The following is a 22588-nucleotide window of genomic DNA, read 5'->3' on the forward strand; positions in this document are numbered from 1 at the left end:
AAATAAAAGAGTTCATACAAAATGCATGTTTTTATTTAGTACTGTCCTGAGTAAGATATTTTACATGAAAAAGATGTTAACATACAGTCCACAAGACCCTTGGTTCTTAATTTTGTGTGTGGTTACCTGGATGATCTACAACTGTTTTTAGTTTTGCGATGGTTGCTCATGAGTCCCTTGTTTGTTCTGAACAGTTAAACTGAGCACTGTTCCTCAGAAAAATCCTTCAGGTTATGCAGATTCTTCAGTTTTCCAGTGTCTTTTGCAAATTTGAACCCTTTCCAGCAGTGACTATCATTTTGAAATCCATCTTTTCACACTAAGGACAATTGAGGGACTCAAACAACTATTTAACATTTACTGATGCTCCAGGAGGAAATACAATGCATTAAGATGCATTGTATTTCCTTCTGGAGCATCAGTGAATGTAAAATAGCTGTGTTTGAGTCTCTCAATTGTCCATTTAGTGCTGCCTTTCAGAAGCAATGCATTGCAGTTCCTAAAATAACCATTTTGAAGAACATTTAAAAAAATCTAAAGAACCTTTTCTGCATTTGAAAGGTTGCATGGATGTTCATGAATCTTCATAGAACCATTGATGTGAAGAAGAACCTTTATTTATAAGTGTTCTCAACTCTTACCCTCTGTAAGTCACTTTCCTGCAGCTTTAACCTTTATCAAACTCACCTGCCTGTAACTTTTTTAGCAATCCTGAAGACCTTGATTAGCTTGTTTAGGTGTGTTTGATTAGGGTTGGAGCTAAACTTCAATATCAGTTAATAACAAACAGTCTTTCTGATGTACTGTATAATACAGATAAAGTTTCTTCACATTTTAGTTTCAGTCAAACAGCCATCTGGAGTCACAGAGACTCCACAGGTACAGTCAAGATAAAAATGGATAGAATTTTATACGGGTTTTAAAAAAAAGAATACAAAAACAACCCAGAATGTACAAACAAACACAAATCCTTTTATCATAAAGAGTGTGATCTCATTCAGATTTACAAAAGGTTATTTTATTCCTACAGCATGTTGTGATCTTCTTTAAGCATACTCTGAAAATACAGCATGAATTTGCTGGTAGCGCCACCTAACAGTCAACAGGTAAACATTTCAGGATTAAGATTAACTCATCCATTTATATATACTTCTGTCTGTGCATTACTATAGTATACAGCTATTTTTAATGCATAAAATGAACTGCTTTTAATTAAGTGACAGCATGTTTTGATTCAGTTCAACAAACTGAGCTGAGGAATTACAAAGTGTCATCTAATATAGATATTTCCCACCTATTTGGCGTTATTTTCAGAAATGAAAACGCTGCGATTTCTTTAAAACACGTTTCTTTACTGCAGTCTGTAGTGAAAACAAATCATACCAACAACAACTTGGTTTCAGCTAGAGATTTACAACAGACTACAGCATGACCATGGAAAAAGGCCTGCAATTTAATACAAAAACATGTTCTGCAATCATATGCCTAATGACAATTATAATGAACGGTACAAAAGGGATTAAAATTTCAGCACTTGCTATTGGGAGTCCTGTAAATTAGTCTTTTCTTCAATGGCCTGTTTGACGATTTCAGCCAGCTTTAAGCGATCGACTCTGTCTGAAAATGATCTACCTGTGAAGAAAGAAAAACACCAGGTTGATATACGTGATCAAAATGATGCAATAACGTTTTCAATACTTACAGCTTGTCTTTTTCCCGTGATAGTGTGAAACAACTTTTTCAAAATAAAGGTTCTTATTAGCATCAATGGTTCTATGAAGATTCTTGAACATCCTTGGAACCTTTCAAATGCAGAAAAGGTTCTTTACAGTTGAAAATCATTTAATTTAACTCGAAATCCTTCTGCTACTTACTTTCCTTATTGCCAAGTATGGGTTTGGCAATTGTCCTGTTTTCATCTTTGTTCACTTTAAAAGTTAAAATATTTCAATCACAAGTAACCAACTGTAGCACTTAAAATCGTAAAGAAATGTAATTGAGATTTTGAGCTAAAGCACTGATGCTGTGTTTCATTTACACAGAACCAACCTGAAACTGTAACCCTGTCGTTTTGCTTCTATGCAACTAGTATTTCCTTCATGAAATGCAATTCTAGTCTTAATTTTATGTCCATCCTGTCATGAAAGAGTCAAGGCCAAAAGCATTATGACATATAAAAATATATAACCAACATAAAATACAGTAATGATACCATCTGAAGTTATCAGTGTTGGGGAAAGTTACTTTTAAAAGTAATGCATTGCAATATTGAGTTACTCCCTAAAAAAAGGAACTAATTACGTTACTTAGTTACTTTTTATGGAAAGTAATGCGTTACGTTACTTTTGCGTTACTTTTTAAATCTGGGCAGGGTTTGCTTGTTTGTTTTTAATATAAAAAGTTCTATTTTTTGGCAAATGTAAAAGCATTTTTACACCAAAAGCCTCAGGCTTAGAGAAAAGTAAATTGACGTCTGTACAGTAGACCACAGAAGAAAAAAGTCAACTCTTCAGCAATAATAAAAAAGGCAAACAAATGTTAGATTATCTTGAGTAATTTTTGCTTATTAGTACGGATGAATTGGATCATCGAAGGTCAACATCAAAGACATCGGTTAATAAAATGACATTAAATACATAAAGGATATTTGTATTATTTAACATATATAATTATTGCAGGTTTGCATTGAATTTCACAGTTTTTATTTATTTTGAGGAACACTGTATCTGAATTAATGCATGTTCACATTTATTCTAGAACTAAAGTAGCATCTTACTCAACATAGGAGAGCTTTTCATTAAATGGGGGAAAAAGTAACTGCCGTTACTTATTTGAAAAAGTAACTCATATTTTCTCGTCAGTTAAAAAGTAATGCGTTACTTTACTGGTTACTTGAAAAAAGTAACATTATTACGTAACTTGTGTTACTTGTAATGTCCCAACACTGGTTATTATAACTAATTAAAAATCCATGGATTCAAATAACAAGCGTCAATCTTTATCTTTTTTAAAGCATTTGAGCATTTGCTCTCACCTCAAATTCATAGATTCAGACATAAAAAGTTGGATGTCATTCTACTATCAACCTCAGTAAAATAAGACGTACCATCCCAACTTAACCCTTGCAATCCATCTCGAAGAAGCTTGCAATCGCGATTGAATCGCCATGCTTCATGCATAACTTCATTAAGCTTCTCATCTTCATTGTCACCTGTAAAAACAACAAAAAGATTTCACAAGTTGATGAAGTAATGCCTACATGACTATAGTTTAGATGGTCAAATGCATTTCGTAATTTTTTATGAAGGCTACACATCCAAAACAAGCATTTCTGGAATAGTTTATTGCCGTTTTAGGCTGTTCACAATATGTGTGTGATTCCATAAAACTGCATTTCCAGACTGCTGTGGTAAATATGACTAGTGTCGATTAGGGCTGCTCCGATCAGGATTTTACCTAGGGCTGCTTGATTTTGGCAAAAATCATACTCACGATTATTTTAGTCAATGTTGTAATCACGATTATTTAACACGATTATGCAGAAAAAAAGATACAAATAAAAAAGTGTTTATTAAAAAATTTAAATAAATTAAATGAAACTGTAAACATGCTTTGTTTCTTACTAAAACTACAAAACTCCTTCATTCAAGAGCAGTGAGTGACTTTTCTCTTTGTATTTTTATGTTTTATTAAATTAAGCACAGAGACGGCAGAAGGAATATTATTTGCCACACGGACCCAACATACTGTTACACATGCATTTTAATTCTCAATCGTTTATGATCATTTAAGACATAACTGACCAGGGTTTACATGAATATTTTTGTGTATTTGACCGTTTAGGCGCGCACCTTGAGCTAAAAGATAACTTTACATGTCTGTGTTCTGCTCCGTCTCTGAGCGCATACACAGAACAGCTTTAAAACATCAAAGAAACATTAATAAATCAAGCACGTCCCGTTTTATGATTTAGCTGATTTGCATGTGAAATTAAGCTTTTATTGAGGAGCAAAAGCGCACCGCTAGTATGGGGGCAGAATGGGGCGCAATAATCGTTTCATCTCGATTTCTGCATTTTCATGATCGTTTGAAGCAGAAATCGAAATCGAAACTGAATTTCAATTAATTGCACAGCCCTAATTTTACCTGGCACCGAGTGAAATCAAAAGAACCTTTTTGGAGGACAATGTGCCAAACAGTTTGGAATTTGATTTTTTTTCTGTTCATCATAAAATTATGAAAAAAATACAATAACATTTTTTTAATTTATTCCACCCATGTGTTAAAATTTAGGGTATTTTCTATGAAATAAGACCATTTTTATAAAGTTACTCCAATGTATGTGATTGGGGGACTGTTTTAAATTCAGGTATGCCAATATCCAAAATATGCCAAAGAGCTTAAGAGGTTAAAGCCTTCTTTTTATCATGTAGAATAATTTATAGTGAAACCCCAATCAGGATTTTTAGGCATTTGATCAGTTTTTTTTATTTGAGGGGTGGAGCAGAGCTTCTTTTAGACATTTTTCAAGAACACAGATTTATCTCACCTAAATGTTTGATCATAAATGAAAGCATTTATGATGAAAGTAGTAAAACAGGGCGAGTGGAAGCACACAGTGTCAAGCAATGCACACGTGTCTCAGTGCAAATTCTGTGCAATGAAGCCCGCCGCGTCTCTAGCGCGCACAGAATCGATTTTGAAAAATTTAGAATCGATTCATAATCATTAAAGAGAGAATTGCGATGCATCTGAGAATCAATTTTTTTTCTCACACCCCTACTATACGTACCAGCCTGCGGTAAGATACACTGTGCGATTACATCCCGTAATTTTTCCAGAGCCACGTTGGTGTCCTCCGTCTCGTTTTCTGGATCATTGATGAAAAGTTCATCGCTGGGTTTGGTGCTGCAAGAGGCAGAAATCCAACACACATCCATAAGTGCATTCTGTTAACAATAGGCTTCCCCAGCAGGTAAACCACTGTCAAATAAGTACCAAGGAGCACAATATTGTCAATTAACTGAAAAGCTGAAAATCAAAGGGAGGAGACTCACCCAAGCAGCTTTCTCTTTCTCAAAATAGGGTTGTTGACCGAGTTGAGCGGCTTCAGACTGAGATTGAGGTCCTGGATCCTCATGGTGGCCAGCTGTTCAGCATGGGCCTGTTGGATTCCAGCCACAACTGCCTGAATGAACAATATAACAATATAGAATTTTTTGTTTTACTTTTATTATGCACATACAGCAACAGTGTTTATAAAGAAGTGGTTTCATATTTTTACACATGCTGCACCGTGGGGCACATTTTATGTTTCTTTGTGCAAGCTTTGTAACACTAAAACTTGTACTGGATTAAATCTAAATTGATATATAATAATGAATTTGTTGAAGTGCACTGACAATGACACTTGAACTAAACCAACTTTTCATAATCTTTTAATTTTGCATCATTATCAGTGGTATTTTGCTGTTTATTTATAAACCATTCTACAGAATTGTTTCAAAGACATGCTTGGAAACATATTTGTATGTATGCAAATTTTATAATATTCAAGGTTTCTAGTAATTGTGCAGTTAATTCTCATTTTGTGTTTTCAGAAAGTTTTGAAATATTTGTCCTCTTCCCAAAGTTGTCACTACTGAAACACAGTAATATAGAAATTTAATTAGAAGGGTTATTGACCTATTAAGATTTACATCGTAAATATGTATTTTTGCTATTATATTAAGGATTTTTCAGAGGTAAATCAATAACAATTACATTTTTAAGTAATTTATAAGATGTTTTATTTTAAATCTAATTTTCTTCGAAAAAAAAGTTGAGCATACTGATTTCAAAGTTAAGGATTAATTAGTCTAAATATTTACATTGAACTGAACACTATCATAACATCTTAGTTGATAATTCAGTACACTTTATTTTTGACAAAACATCCCATGTTTCGGTAGTGACAGTAATGCTTTAGTAGCGACCACATCACATTACAGAATTTTAACTTGCATACTAAAACACTACTAAAACATACTAAAATTGTTTATTTCCCCTGAATATGAGAATTGTGTTTTTTGTCCCTTTTGTCCCTACTGAAACGATAAAAACAACAAATAATTCAATAACACCAAAAAATAAAACAGATTCAACGTTTCAGTCATGACTGTTTTGTGACAATTTTAGTGGTACACACATAAAAACTAAATGTTATGTAATAACTAAAAAAAAAAAAAAAAAAAAAAAAAGGTGTGCTTAATTGCAGAAAAAAAGTGGGACACTTTACAGTGTTTCATAAAAAGTTTCAGAATTTACAAAAAAAAAAATATATATATATATATATATATATATTTTTTTACTTCACTTTAAAAAAAAAATCGAAAAAAAAACTGAAATTATTTAGATATTTTCATAAGTCAAAATTTAGGGGTTAGGGTACGGGACAGCTATCTCCCAATTGAAAGTACCCAATAAATGATGATTTTATATATGCTTACGGATATTTTAAATATTATTGTAGGTTTCAATACATAAAAGAAGGATCTTAGTAAACATCTAAGATTTGAATACTTAAATGCTTGTATTTGTATTTTGCACCAATTCTGTAGAATGTCCCTTATATTAATCTACTTTGAAACAATCTGTATTGTTAAAGCACTATATAAATATAAATATGAAATCCTGGCACAATAAAAAATAAAATATTTAGAAAATACCAGTTACATGCACAAACATATTACACACTTCCACTCCCTTCACAGTAGGGATGCACCGATCCTTATCGGCTGATCACTTGCGCGTTTTGTCAGTAAAGCCAGTTCTGTAATCAGCGGTAAATTCCATCAGGTGCGTGATTTCACGTTGAGCCGTATATACTACACACAGCCGTTGTTCACTGATGAGCTGCGCACATTCACACTGATAATGAACATTGATTTGCACAGCTCGTCGGTAAACAACGGCTGTGTGTAGTATATACGGCTCAACGTGAAATCACGCACCTGATGGCATTTACCGCTGATTACAGAACCGGCTTTACTGACAAAACGCGCAAGCATGATCAGCCGATTCGTATCGGTGCATCCCTACTTCACAGCATTCAGCTGTGGGGGGGGGGGGGGGGGGGAAACAAATCAAGCAAATACCAAAGCTTTGACAAAATTCTCAATAGGCACAGCAAATGACTAAGGCAATGACAGGCTTGAAATGGATTTCAGTATTGTTGAGCATTATTTAAGTGAGGCAAAAATACCTATGCTCTATAGTTAGAACAAAGCAGAAATGACCTGGAAGTCTATTGCAACAGAATCAAATGTCACTAGAAGTGCACCACATATATTGAGTGACAGTTTGTATTTTGTGCAATGCAAAAAAATGGTCTGTGTAATGGGATTTAGTATCATCACTTTTCTTGATACACAGACATTTGTGTGTCTGAGTGCATCATCTACTCATGTGTCTGAAATAGTTTGCAGTAACTGGCACATCCACTGGGTGGAAACACCATTGCTTTCACAAAGTAGTCAAAGACGACAAATATAAAGAAATATCAATAGATGTCGCTGAGCAGCTCATTTTCTAGCTTCTGTACAAGACAATTGATGTCCATTTTACCCAGTATATGATGCCGCTGCTTGCCAAAAGTAACATAGTGTAGCTTCAACTCGCACCAAAGCCAAAGATAAGATGCTGAAGTTCCACTAAACAGTACTGAAACAGTATAAACTCTGCAATGAGTGCATTAAACACTGGCAGGATTGTCTGTGGTTGGAGCTCACCTTGTCCATCATCATTTGAGCTGAGGGAAGCACATTGTCCAGCGCCTCAGTGCAGTTGAGCCAGGGATGAGCTAACACTCCCTCTATGGTTAGTCTCTCCTCCGGCTTTACTTTAAGTAGCCTTAATGTGACAAAATACTCTATGTTAGATCTGAGCAACAAATGCATTGGTTTACACTAAATTTACATAGTATTTTTTACTAGTCGGTTAACGGTGGTTAATAGTTGTCAATCTTAGGTGCTTTGAATAAAAGTGTCTGCTAAATGCATAAATGTAAAATGTGAACTCTAAACTAGAGCAAATTACGTCAAACCTGGCAACAAAGATTTTAAAACTCAGCTTAAAAGAGAACAAAAATTTACAAATAATCGATCCAGCCCTTTGTCATCCGAGATGTTCATGTCTGTCTTTCTTCAGTTGTAAAGAAATTATGGTTTTTGAGGAAAACATTTCAGGATTTTAAACTTCCAAAACGTGGCTTCAAATGATCCCAGCCGAGGAAGGTTTTTATTTATTTATTTTTATTTTTTTTTTTAATTACAATTTATAACCTCAAACGCTCGTCTTGTCTTGCTCTGCCTGAACTCCGTTTTTTCCATTTCATTTTCTCCCTCAACTTCAAAATACTACATCGTCGTTTTACCTTTTTTGTTAAGGGTGTTTGACCTTCTTTACATGTTCACTTTGCAAACACTGGGTCAGTACTTCTGCAGCGATGTAGGATGATTTTGAAATGATTTTTGAAGCTGAGGGAGAAAATAAGATAGGAGTTTTTTGACATACCCTAACTGTTTTAAGGCGAGACACTGCTTGTGAATAGGGTAAAAAAATTAACTAATAGTTATCCCCTTAATTACCCAGTTGATTGATTACATTGATAATTGCAAACATTTTTTGTATTACAAGTTTTCTAAAAATGTTAGGTTTTAATGTGCAAATGAGGCATTATTTAATGAAATATGCGCTAATTTGCGTACATTTCTAGAACAAAAATCTAAACACTGGATGAGTCAGTTTTAAAATTCTCGCTTAATTTTTTTGACATATTAGAGTCAAATGTTTTTGCAGAAAGAAGTCTAAATACTTAGAAAAGGCAGAAAACAATATTTTTTTTACACTTTTTTGGAAATAAAATGTATAAACTCAAGCAAATTATATATGAACAAATCCCTCTGTAAAAAACTTCAGTATATAGACAAGAATAAAAATGTAAAGTTTGGTGTGTGTAAGTGCTACTGACATGGAGATTTATGGCTCAGTGTAGGATGAAAAACTCCTTTTGAGAAAACAGCCTTTAAATTATGGATTGTAATTGAAATCTATTGACACAAATAGATAAAGTGCTGTAAAAGAAACACTTAACAGTGTCTTTTGGATGTTTTTTCCCCACTAGTCTGAAAAAAAAAAACCTCTTTCTAAAAAGCCCAAAATTTCAAACTTGATAGGTGCATGAAAAAACTGTGTTTTTGACAGCAGTGTCTCCCCTTAAACCGGAAAAAAACAGAGTTCAAGCAGAGCAAGACAAGATGAGCATTTGAGGTTAAAAAGTATATACCTTTTAATGAAAAATAAATAAAAAAATAATAATAACCGATTGTTACGGTAGACAAGACCCTTCTTCCTCGGCTGGGATCATTTACAACTGCATTCGGGATCATTTGAAGCCACATTTAAAATGCATTGTTAAAATGTTTTCCTCAAAAAACAATTTCTTTATGACTGAAGAAAGAAAGAAAGACAGAAAGAAAGAAAGACATGAACATCTAGGATGACAAGGGGGCGAGTACATTATCTGTACATTTTTCAACTTCTGTAATGTTTCACAACTTTTACGAAACACATCAAGGGGCTGATAAAGACACAATCAATACATGGCAATACAAGAAAGTAAGTATGTTTGGCTTAAAAAGAAAGTAAATGGAAAGAAACTCACTTGCGGACAATGTCCTTGGCCATTTCAGATATCTGACTCCACTCCTCCTCTGGGAAGTCAAAGGTGCCAGTCATGATTTTTTTGCGCATGTCTTTTGGGATGGTGCGGCTGTGGTGTTTGGAGTAAAACGGAGGATATCCGCAGAGCATGACGTAGACGATCACCCCCAAAGACCATAGGTCACAGCTCTGAAGATTGGAAAAGAAAAGGAAGAAAGAAGGAATGCATTGACTTCCCAGTTAGCCTTCAGTCCGGACGTCTTGTGACAAGGCTGAAAATGAAACTGCATTCCAAAAGCATGAACTTTTGGGAGAACTTATGCCTTTTTGGAGGACGACTTGGGTTAACTACAGTTGGAAAAAATTCAATGTGTGTATATTTCTGTCCGTCCAAAAGTATTAATTATTGCAGAGATTGAAAGGGAAAATCAAGTCCCTTTCATGCATACAGACCAAAATGTATGAGTAATAAATGCAAATATTTTCAAAGGGTTCAAAAACTTATTCTTGTGACCGTAGAAGAAGAATAAGAAATTGAATATTTGCACTGTGAAAATGACAAATAGATGACAACAGGATGGATTTTGTTCAAAAGGACATGCCATAACACTAAGTAACATAAGGTTTACCTTGCTGTATGTGTACGGTGTGGGTGAGGTAGGTATGATTCCAGACTTCTCTTTCTGGTGGCGTCTTTGTGCCTCCAGCACCTATTGAAGAGAGTTCACATTTGTCACATTAATCACATTAAAAAAAGTTTTGGATTGATCAAAGATTTCATGTGTTACTGGCAAGATGCATGTTTTCATTTAACATCATCACAACCCCAAGAGGAACAAAATAAACATTGCAAAAAGGACCAAAAAAAGGACCACATATCTTTTTTGAATAGAGTACAAAAATTTGCCAGTTAATTGATTACATTGAGAATTGCAAACATTTTTTGTATTACAAGTTTTCTAAAATGTTAGGTTTAAATATGCAAATAAAGGCATTATTTAATGCATTTTTTTAAATTAAAAATTCTTGTTGAATTCTTTTGACATATTACTGTCAAATGTTTTTACAGACAGAAGAAATTTTGGGTATCTCATTTTGTCACGCCATAATTCAGAAAAAAACTTTGAATTAAAAACAATGAATTTTTTTTAGCATTTTTGGGGGAATAAAATGTTGTATAAAATCAAGCAAATTATATATGAACAATTCCCTCTGTGAAAACCTTCATTAATAGACTGTGTGTAAGTGCTACTGAAGTGGAGATTTATGGCTCAGCGTAGAAGAAAAAACTAATTTTGAGAAAACGTCCTTTAAAATATGGATTGCAGTTGAAATCTATTGACTCAAATAGATAAAGTGCTATAAAAGAAACACTTAACAGTGTCTTTTGGGTGTTTTCTTTCCACTAGTCTGAAAAAACACTTTATGAAACACCAAAATCTCAAACTTGACAGGGGCATGAAAAAACTGTTTTTGCCTGCAGTGTCTCCCCTTAAAGGGGCCATATCACACTACCAGTCTAAAAGTTTGGAAACGCATAGTAATTTTTATAATTTTCATCATTTTATCATTATTTCCCAGAACTAGAATAATCGATGGAGCACCATGACCATGGACACTTGTTGGCTTTTCCTTGAGCTTGACTATTCAGTTCAAGACATTTATTAACTAAATTGATTAAAAGTTTAGTTCTGTTGTTTTGTCGCTTTATTACCAAGAAAATAAAATTTTATTTTTCATGATATAAAGAATTAAAGGGATAGTTCACCCAAAAATGAAAATGTGATGTTTATCTGCTTACCCCCAAGGCAATCAAAATTGTAGGTGACTTTGTTTCTTCAGTAGAACACAAACGAAGATTTTTAACTCAAACCGTTGCAGTCTGATAGTCATATAATGGCAGTCAATGGTTACCAAATCTTTAAGAGTAAAAAACATACACAGACAAAACCGAATTAAACCCTGTGGCTTGTGACGATACATTGAGGTCTTAACACACAAAACGATCGGTCTGTGCAAAAAACTGTTTAACGTTGCGGTGGATCAGAGGTAAATAATAATATAAATACTGTTCAGTTTCTTGCACAGACTGACCGTTATGTGTCTTAAGACCTCAATGTATCGTCACGAGCCGCAGGGTTTAATTCGGGTTTGTCTGTGTATGTTTTTTTGACTCTCAAAAATTTGGTAACCATTGACTGCCATTATATGACTATCAGACTGCAACAGTTTGAGTTTAAAATCTTCGTTTGTGTTCTACTGAAGAAACAAAGTCACCTACATCTTGGATGCCCTGGGGTAAGCAGATAAACATCACATTTTCATTTCTGAGGGAACTATGCCTTTATAAACAATCATCTCTAAATAGTCAGTGAGGTCTTACCTGCGGTGCTACATAGTATGGAGTGAACTGTGGGGTCATTAAATCACCTTGGTCGATTTTGGCAAAACCAAAATCACACAGTTTTACAGGAGCATCCTGGATGGAGCATAGACAAAACATGATTCAAAATATAACTATGTCAATACTGATTTCTGACATAACACTTGCTTCATTCAGAAAGACTCTAAAGTTGGAGATAATTTAGAATTTTTAAAACAATACATGTATTCTGGAATGCGTTACATGTAGAGTTATCTTTATCAACATCTTTCAGTTTTGACCAACCATATAATATTGTATAATGCATCATTACAGTAGAAAGCAATAATTATGTGTTACAAACACTTCAACTGAAAATTGATTGTTTACAATACTGCATTAAGGAAACACTGTTGTGCTGTTTAATACTGTGAGTTGCTTTGACACAACCTGTATTGTTAAAAGCGCCACATAAATAAAGGTGACTTGACTTGATATTAAATATGCATTTAATACATAGCATTTGTATTTTTTTTTTAAAGCATTATGGGAGATCTGGACCACAACTGACCAAGGCTATTCCTGATCTAACACCTTATTTGCATTGTAATGAATGGAATAAATATAATTCAGGTGTCAGATCTCACCAGTGAATTGTCCTTGAAGAGCAGGTTCTCTGGTTTCAGGTCTCGATGTGCAATATTTAATGAATGACAGTGTTGTAATGCAAGGCTTATCTGTAAAAAAGAATGATCAAAGTTTATTCAAACTACTTATATGTATATACTACATGGGTAATTTCTACAATTGCGTTGCCTTTTAAATCCCCGGTATAGTTTTGATGTTTACATTACTTTTCAACTTATTATAAATTCAATACATCTACTAAAAACGAATACAGACTATTTGTAATAGTGTATTAACATGAGTTGTTTAAAGGGCTTATGTTTTATTTTAATGTGTGTCAAGCATTGCATAGTTTTGCTATCATTCATTTCAAATTAAAACAAAATATTTTATTAACAGATATATTAATCAGAATAAGTCCACAAGTACTCTACAAGTCAAAAGATTTTTAATGTTTTTTAAAGAAGTCTCTTCTGCTCACCAAGCTTGCATTCATTTGATCCAAAATACAGCAAAAACCGAACAAATTCGAAATATTTTTACTGTATTAAAAAAACATGGTCTATATTTGAATATGTGTTAAAATGTAATTTATTCCTTTGATCAAAGCTATATTTTCAGCATCATTACTCCAGTCTTCAGTGTCACATGATCCTTCAGAAATCGTTCTAATATGCTGATTTGCTATTGAAGAAACATTATTATTATTATTATTATCAATATTTAAAACAGTTGAGTACATTTTTTTCAGGATTTTTTAATGAATAGAAAGATCCAAAGTTCAGCATTTATCTGAAATAAAAAGCTTTTGTAACATTATACACTATACCATTTAAAAGTTATTACAAATATTACAGAAATTAATACTTGTTTTTATTTAGCAAGAATGCTTTAAATTGATCAAAAGTGATGATTAAACCATTTATAATGTTACAAAAGATTTCTATTTCAGATAAATGCTGTTCTTCTGAACTTTATATTCTTCAAAGAAACCTGAAAATATTCTACTCAGCTGTTTTCAACATAAATGTTTTTTGAGCAGCAAATCAGGATATTAGGATGATTTCTGAAGGATCATGTGACACTGAAGACTGGAGTAATGATGCTAAAAACTCAGCTTTGAAATCACAGAAATAAATTACATTTTAAAATATATTCAAACAGAAAACAGTTATTTTAAATAGCAAAAATATTTCAAAATTATACAGTTCTTTCTAAACTTTGGATCAAATCAATGCAGGCTTGGTGAGTTAAAAAAAAAACTAAGAAAAATCTTACTGTTCAAAAACTTCTGACTGGTAGTGTTTGTTAACTTCATTTTTAACTAAAAAAAAAAAACTTAATGCAACTATCAAAATCATTTTCAAAAGCATGAAATTTCACCATACTATACTGTGTGTGTACTCTGTATATTTATTATGTATATATAAATATACACACTTATATGTATATATGAAGGAAAAATATGTTAGATTTATATGTCAAATATTTTTTATATATAATATAAATGACAGCGTTTACACAATTTTTTTTTAAAAACATACACGTGTGTGTATTTATATATACATAATACATATGCACAGTACACACACATAGCATGTAAACAAACTTTTATTTTGAACTGATTAATCACAACCAATCGTTTTCCACTTACACCTGCTATTAAGATTCATCTTGAGTGATATGTTCACACTCGATCATTGCTAAATGCGAATTCAGACCTAATCCTTGAATCCAAATAAGGAGGTAGTCAGAAATGAATCTGACCACATCACATTTGTAGTGTAAGCACTCATTTGTTCTGATGCAACCCAGACAAACCTGAGCTGTACCTGTTTAGTGACCTGGCTGGCCATCTTCTCTGTAAAGTGCTTGTGCTGGCTGATTCTGTGGAACAACTCGCCACCTTCCATCATTTCCATGACAATCAGTAACCTTGCCCTGTCAGAGAGAAGAACAGAAAACAGCAGATTCCTTACATGTTTCGGTAGCTAAAGCATTAGAAAGGTTTTCTTTGTACAGCACATGTTGTTTGCACTGGTGCTGCTGAACTCCACTACCTCGGACTGGATTCGTGAGGAAACTGAACACTGTTGGCATACACCTCCATTATTTTCACAATGTTGGGGTGACAGGCACACATCATATGAAGCCTAACCTGCAAATAAAAACACAGCAGAGAATTTAAAACGGCGGACGTTCTGTGAAGTCTGACATTCGAACTCATTAATCTACAACACCAAATGAAAGAGATGCTCTTAAAATTATGGATGCACCAATCCAATACGCATTTCAGGTATCGGCTCTTAGCTGGATCAAATATTTTATTACTGTTAAGCCACACAAAAAGCATAAAAGCAATAAAAAGCACAATAAAGGTTTTTACATTGAAGTCAGTCACTCTCCATTCAGCATCCGAACTTCAAAAATTTAGGAGCACATTAAAAATTTCAGGAGCACCTTCTAATCAATAATAAAAAAATCTGATCAAAAATTTGCCTTCCCATTACAAGGTGATTTTTGACTCCTTAAAGTGATTTACAGGGGGATTTTGGTTTTACCTTTACAATGGCATTTTTGGCAACGTTATTAAAATATGTCCATCTTTTAATTTCTATTTAAAACAACAGAATAAGAACAAGTAGAATAAGAATTAGTTACCAATCAAATGAAATTAGTATTAACAAAATTTATTTGTACTAGAAGAAGAACACAAAAGTGGTTTGTAGGTGTATTTTCATATTTAATGAGGCATGGCATGAGTGCAATCAAATTCATAAATTCATGTTGAGATATTTTGAATACAGAAATATTAAAAGATTTAAATAGTCACTGGTTTCATTACTGAATCATTCATTCATTTGATTTGTTCAAACAGATGATTCATTCAGAAATAAAGTGTCCTTATGAATGAGAAATTCAATTATTGACTCAATAGATTCGTTTAAAAATGCTTGTTCATTCATAAACAAAACAACGCTGTGTTTGAATGAAGATGCGCAGCGGCTCAGTTGTGACTTGTTTCAGACCATTTTGGATGACCAAATAGAGCAAAATCATGCAATAGTGTTATAGTCAGGCAATGTAAGTAATTTAATATTAACTTCTTGTTTTTTAACTGTTGTATTAAATCAGTATCTCATTTACAAACTCCCTTAAAAATCATTAAAAAGCTGCCACTTATCTTAGTTCATCGCAGTCTCACCAAGTTCCAATATAATCAATCAAGCTCTCTACACTGCACAGTCAATCGCTTATTTACACTCCGTCTACACTTTTGTGAAAGGATTGGTGAGATATGTCTGTGATACATTACTCAACGTTGCAAAAACACCTAGAAACCTATGAAGCTCCCCTCAGCTTAAACACAAATTGCTGATCAGGTCAGTCACACATGGTGCTCCTAAGTAGTTTTCAGTTGGAAATGCTTTGTAGAGTCCTGAAGATCATTCAGTGTTTCCATTATATGATTTAAAAGAAAAAACTACACTGGTATTGGATTGGTATCGGCAATACTGGACCCCAGGTATCGGTAGTGAGAAAGGTGGTTTGGAGCATCCCTATTTAAAATAACAGAAAGCAAACCACGCACACAGCGCACATTACCTCATTGCGAGCTTTGGGTCTGTCGATCAAGATCTTTAGGGCAAATCGTTCTTGTGTTGACTTTCTCACACATACCCTGGAGAAAAAATAACAACAATTTGCAATATGAATGCACTTCAGCAACTGACTTTAACTCTGTAAAGTCTGAAATATAATAGAAAAAATATCTATTGTTTTAAATGGAACGGTTTATTGAAAAGTGTATTGAAAAAAGTATGCATATGTGTCTTTGTTGAGTATCATATGTGACCCTGGACCACAAAACAGTCATAAGGTTTTGTGTATACATCATATGAAAGCTCAATAAATAAGCTTTCTTTTGATGTATGGTTTGTTATGTATAGGACAATATTTGTCCGAGATACATCTATTTGAAAATCTGGAATCTGAGGGTGCAAAAAAATCAAAATACTGAGAAAATCACCTTTAAAGTTGTCCAAATTAAGTTCTTAACAATGCATTTTACTAATCAAACATTACATTTTGATATATTTACAGTAGGAATTTTACAAAAAATCTTCATGTAACATGATCTTTACTTAATTTCCTAATGATTTTTGGCATAAAAGAAAAATCAATAATTTTGACCCATACTATGTATTTTTGGCTATTGCTACAAATATACCCCAGCGACTTAAGACTGGTTTTGTGGTCCAAGGTCACATATTTGATACATAAGGTTTTAATGGCTCATATAATATTATTATTTTTTTATTATTATACATCATCTGAAAGCTGATAAATATGCATTCCACGGATGCATGGTTTGGCCGAGATACTACTATTTGAAAATCTGGAATCTGAGGGTGCAAAGAAATCAGAATATTGGAAAAAAATTGCCTTTAAAGTAGCAATGCATATCACTAATCAAAAATTAAGTTTTGATATATTTACGGTAGGAAATTTACAAAATATCTTCATGGAACATGATCTTTACTTAATATCCTAATGATTTTTGGCATAAAAGAAAAATCGATAATTTTGACCCATACAATGTATTGTTGGCTATTTCTACAAATATATACATATATATATATATATAAGTATCTGTGCTACCAGGGTCACATATGGACAAAAAGAAAGCTGAAATTTTGACAGCTTGTAATGCAAAACAATGAGATTTTCTAACTTTATAATAGTATGTCAGACTAATTAACAAAAAAAAAATGAATGCATATCAATTGTGACTATATCTCCCATTGATATGTCTTGGAAAAATGATATTAAATGTTTAGTTGTATTCAAAACATGCAACACAATGCAATACAACAATGACTGAGAAAAGACCTTGCTGAACAGATTAATCCGTAATAATTTAATAGTCATAAGAGCGTACTGTACCTCACAGGACCACTGATCCCAGCTCCCAGCTTCTGTGTCCAGTTGATGTTATACTCTTCCAGGATGGATGTCTCCTATAACAAGAACATACAGAGCATTCACATTTTATTCGATTCACTCCTTCACCAGCTTGACCAAAACAGTATGCAAAACGACTGTACATGTAATTGTAATTGATTACTTGGTCTGTTTTGAAATGTTCTGCACTGTGCATCATGAGACGCATAACACTGACAAAGCTTAAAAGCATATCTAAAGGCTAAGGTTACAGCATCTATGACTAGTAATTTTCAGAGTTATGACACAACAAGTCAACACAAAATGCAGAAGTAAGAACATGTATTTAAAACGAAATGTCAGACTCAATACTTCAACTAAATTGAAACGTAGGTGAAAAATTTAATTACAGACAGTGTAGTCAAATGTACTGCTATTGTACTGAATTCAGCATTCACTGTTCCTGTTGTCAGCATAAATGCTTATACTGCGTCAGGTAAAATTAACGATAAAAAAAACATTTACTTAAATCAGTCATGCTTTGTCTTGCAACTAGGGTTGTGACGATGAGGAAATTTCCCCACCGGTTAATCGGCACGTGACAACACCGGTAATACCGGTATCACCGTGGGGGTGGGGGTTTGCTCTTTTTCTGCTTTTAAATAGCTTATAAATGCGTGCGTATTATACTTTCACTTTCAGTTTTGCGGGAATTGGCAATTCGGCGTCAATTGTTTTAATGGACGACAACGAAACTAAAAAAAAAAAAAAAAAACTTTGGACCCAAAATATTGCCAAACAGGTGCTTTTGGACACTAAATCGTCCGCCATTCTCTTTCTGTAAATTCGACTCCTCGCACAGATAATTAACACGGCCAATTCACCATCAGCAATCACACTCCGTATCAAGCACTACAAGAGAATCCCTTTAAATAGCCAAGCAGTCTTACCTTCATCATCTCTTGTTTTCAGCATCCCTCTCCCTGGGCAGGGGGAGTGCCCCGTGCTCGGCCAAACATGCTTAACTTTTACGCTGTTTATTATATGTAAGCGCGAACTCCTCACGTGATAAATGAAATATGACGCATTGTAGCTATGTTCAGTTTTTAATTATATTGCATGCTCTCGTCTTAAGTAAATTATTTAGAATAATATTTTCCATTCAATTCAAATAAATATTTAATAAAAAAACGAATACTTAAAAAAAAAAAAAAAGTGGAGACGGTGTCACGGTGGAAAAGTGATGTCACCGGTGTTGCGTCTTAAAACCGGTAACACCGTCAACACCGTCTATCGTGGCAAGCCTACTTGCAACTTGTATATTTCAATATTCTGAGTGGAATATTCAGCTGAAACCACCTTTTTAAGGCACTATGAGATTTTCTATGTCATTCATAAAACATCCCAAATACATATTTAAGGGTTTATTACACTATCTATTCCAATACTTAGCAATTGTCTTAATGTATTCTGATTAATCAACTGGAGAATGCATTGTGAGATCTGTTAGTTATTCTCCTGTGGTGTCTTGGCTTTAATTTAAAATTACTAAATTGTAACGTAATAGTAATTACTATATGTGTTGATTTACAGTGGTAACCAAATTTATTAGAACACTTGTATTTTCACCAGCTAAACATGGTTTTAGGTCAGTTATTTCTATCTTTTGCTGTAGTGTCTCAGTAGAAAATATCTGTTTACATTTCCAAACATTCATTTTGCCATCAATTGTAATAATCCAGGGAGATTTTTGTTTCGCACAAAGAGTCTGCAACCTACTTAAAAACTATGTGCAAGTGCACCTAAGGCAAAAGCTGCTTTAAACGCAAAGGATGCTCACACCAAATGTTGATTTCATTTAGATAATAATGAAATCATAATAGTAGTTATTGATAAAGAAAATCTATTTGTGACATTATTTTTGACAGCATTTTTACACACATGCCTAAAACTTTTAACAGTACTGTAACTTTGCAGCATCTTGGAGACATTGCCACAGTCCTTCTGGATTTAGTCTGTCTCTGTTCTGTTTCTTCATGTCATTCCAGATGGACTGGACGATGACCAGATCAGATCAGATTGCTGTGTGGCTGTTGTCAGACTCCTTGTGCAAACAAAAATCTCACTGGATTATTACAATTATTGGCAAAATTAATGTTTGGAAATGTAAACTGATATTTCCTACTGACACACTACAGCAAAAGATAGAAATAACTGACCTAAAACCATTTTTATCTGGTGTTCTAATAATTCTGGTCATCACTGGAACAACATTCAACAAACCACTGCACAAACTGGACTTTATTTTTATCTAAATTCTTAGAAATTCAACTAGAATGTTCTTGGTGTGTTCATCATCTATTTTTAGATTAAATCTCATATTGCGATATCGTGTTTTTTTTAAACCAGTTTCAATAACCTAATAATATTACAGAACAAACCGTCCTGTACTTCTTATGTTGCAACACTGGCTCTGTCTATTTGGGAAATGTTAAAATCCTGTGTTTGTTGTGGAAATAGCATTATCCACAAAACCAGAGAGAGATCTTTTGAAGCCTAATTTTACTTTTGCACAGAGAAAATGTTTTGCTGATTTCATGTATATTACAAAGAAACCATTACAACATCATTGTGTTTATATATATATATATTTTTATATTTTTTTTGACTTAGTAAAAGTTTTATTTAGAGGTACAGTTCACAACTTTGAATGCATTTTTTTTGTCATCATGGTGTTTATTATGAATGGCAAAACAGTTTGTCTGTTCATAATGGCCCCATAATCTGCTACGGTTTTGTTTTTTGCTCTTTCTTTGTAATACACACAGTGACCTGTTTAACACTTTGTTATTGTCACATATGTCACATGTACTTACTATAGTAATTACAGTAAATTATGTGTAATTACAAGCAAAATTCATTGTTATTACTCTGTAGTCAACAGTATTATTACACATTTTTACTTTTCCCCCTCTGTGTACCTTCATTTCATTCATTGTTTTGTAGCAAATTCTAATATATTTGCACCAGCTCGTTATTTGTTACAAATTCAAATTATTAAAAACCCTTTTCATTTAAAAACAAATGGCGCCATCACGTGTCTCATTTATGTATTATAGTGAGATTGACCTCGGATGACTTCATTATTAAATATACTGTAATATTCCACAGTAATATAACACAATGTTCGCCCTGTTACTAACGTTAAACTAATTGTTTTGGCACCAAAAACTGATTTTTTTATTACAGGACACGTTAAGGTAACGTTATACACAGATAAAATCATATCATATTTTTAACTCATTTTTATAGTAGGATAATGCACAGACATACGTTTTTAAGATAGTTGTCACTTCATGGAAGTTATGATATGAGAAGTTACAGAAATGTAAACACAAGCTTAGTCGCTTAACTATTGACTTTTGTTGTTTAGTTAGCCAGCTTACCTTAATAAATCTGTCCACGCTGGTGTCCTCAGACATGATGTTGACTGAGACGCTCGCTGATCTTCACTCTTTGGCTTCAACAGGCTCGTACAGGTCTGATCTTACCTAAATCTTGACGTTAAACGAGGTCTAAGCGCTAAGAAGCCTTCTTATGTACAATTTCCATGCTGTCCGATCAACTTTGGAACACCAGCGCCTTTCCTTGCTGGATGCGTAGCTGGCATTCAATGCAAGACTGTCAAACTCAGTGGGAAAGAAATAGAGACGCGAGTTTCTGAGGCTATACGAGCTCGGCTAACATCTTACACATGCATTTCTCATGCTAAAGTAGCGTTAGCGCAGACTAGCCACTTTGGAAGTTACTGTCCCTCCAGCCGCTGTTTGCCAACAGCTTTACGCTGTTCTTGACAAGTAAGCAACAAACTAGATGAAGGACAATGAAAGCGTAATTGCTTGTCGGCTGCCCGTTATCGGCAGCAGCAGCGGCTAGCTCTGAGGCTCGCGTTCACAGCAGATGCTAATTCTCGCGTTCATCGCATTACATGCGGACGCGATCTCTTTGATTCTACGATTTTCGCTCGCCTACCCAGCGTTCAGCGATTAGCAGTGTTTTGGGAAGCACCAGAGATCAAATACTATCTTAGGTTTGTTTGCTAAGGTGCTAGCGCTACCTTTGATCCGAAGCTGGGGAGATTGTTCTTCTTTATTATTCGCCACATTCTGCTAGCAGCGATGCGCTGCATTCCGCCACCTAATGCAGAGGAGCTCAGTCAGGCCGCTCATCAATGGGAATAATGAGGGCTTTGTGTCTTGCTTCAAATCATTAGGTCGATTAGAAATGTAATAATTATCATTAAAACTTCCAAAGTAGTACATTTAGATCCGCAAATAAACAGTGGTGACGCATTACAAGTAACGCGAGGTTAGATTACTTTTCCCAGGTAAGGCATATACTGTTAAAGGAGTAGTTCACTTTCAGAACAAAAATTTACACATTATGTACTCACCACCTTGTCATCCAAGATATTCATGTCTTTCTTTCTTTAGTCGTAAGGAAATTATGTTTTTTGAGGAAAACATTTCAGGATTTCTCTCCTTATAATGGACTTCTATGGTGCCCCCGAGTTTGAACTTCCAAAATGCAGCTTCAAAGAGCTCTAAATGATCCCAGCTGAGGAGGAAGGGTCTTATCTAGCAAAAACTATTGGCTGTTTTCTAAAAATAAATTAAAATTTATATACTTTTTAACCTCAAATGCTTGTCTTGTCTAGCTCTGTTTGTACTCTGTTTAGAGATTAAAAAGTATATAAATTGTAAATGTTTTTAGAAAATAACCGATTGTTTTGCTAGATAAGACACTTCTTCCTTGGCTGGGATCATTTAGAGCCTGTAATTAAGCTGCATTTTGAAAGTTCAAACTCGGGGGCACCATAGAAGTCTATTATACGGAGAGAAATCCTGAAATGTTTTCAACAAAAAACAATTTACTTACGACTGAAGAAAGAAA

General features: G+C 33.8%; 1 protein-coding gene across 1 annotated transcript; it reads right to left on the reverse strand.

The window, feature by feature from the left end:
* Positions 1-952: 952 nt before the first annotated feature.
* mapkapk5 (MAPK activated protein kinase 5) lies at positions 953-21777 on the reverse strand. The gene is made up of 14 exons (XM_073839953.1): positions 21082-21777; positions 17639-17712; positions 16298-16373; positions 14752-14849; positions 14524-14632; positions 12712-12801; positions 12086-12181; positions 10332-10412; positions 9704-9891; positions 7770-7890; positions 5058-5188; positions 4793-4908; positions 3107-3211; positions 953-1632 (listed from the first exon to the last, which is right to left on the reverse strand). The coding sequence occupies exons 1-14, from the start codon at positions 21115-21117 to the stop codon at positions 1538-1540; spliced, it is 1416 nt and encodes a 471-aa protein (XP_073696054.1). The 5' UTR covers positions 21118-21777; the 3' UTR covers positions 953-1537.
* Positions 21778-22588: the final 811 nt, after the last annotated feature.

This window comes from Garra rufa, chromosome 5 (genome assembly GCF_049309525.1).
Source record: "Garra rufa chromosome 5, GarRuf1.0, whole genome shotgun sequence".
Taxonomy (NCBI): domain Eukaryota; kingdom Metazoa; phylum Chordata; class Actinopteri; order Cypriniformes; family Cyprinidae; genus Garra; species Garra rufa.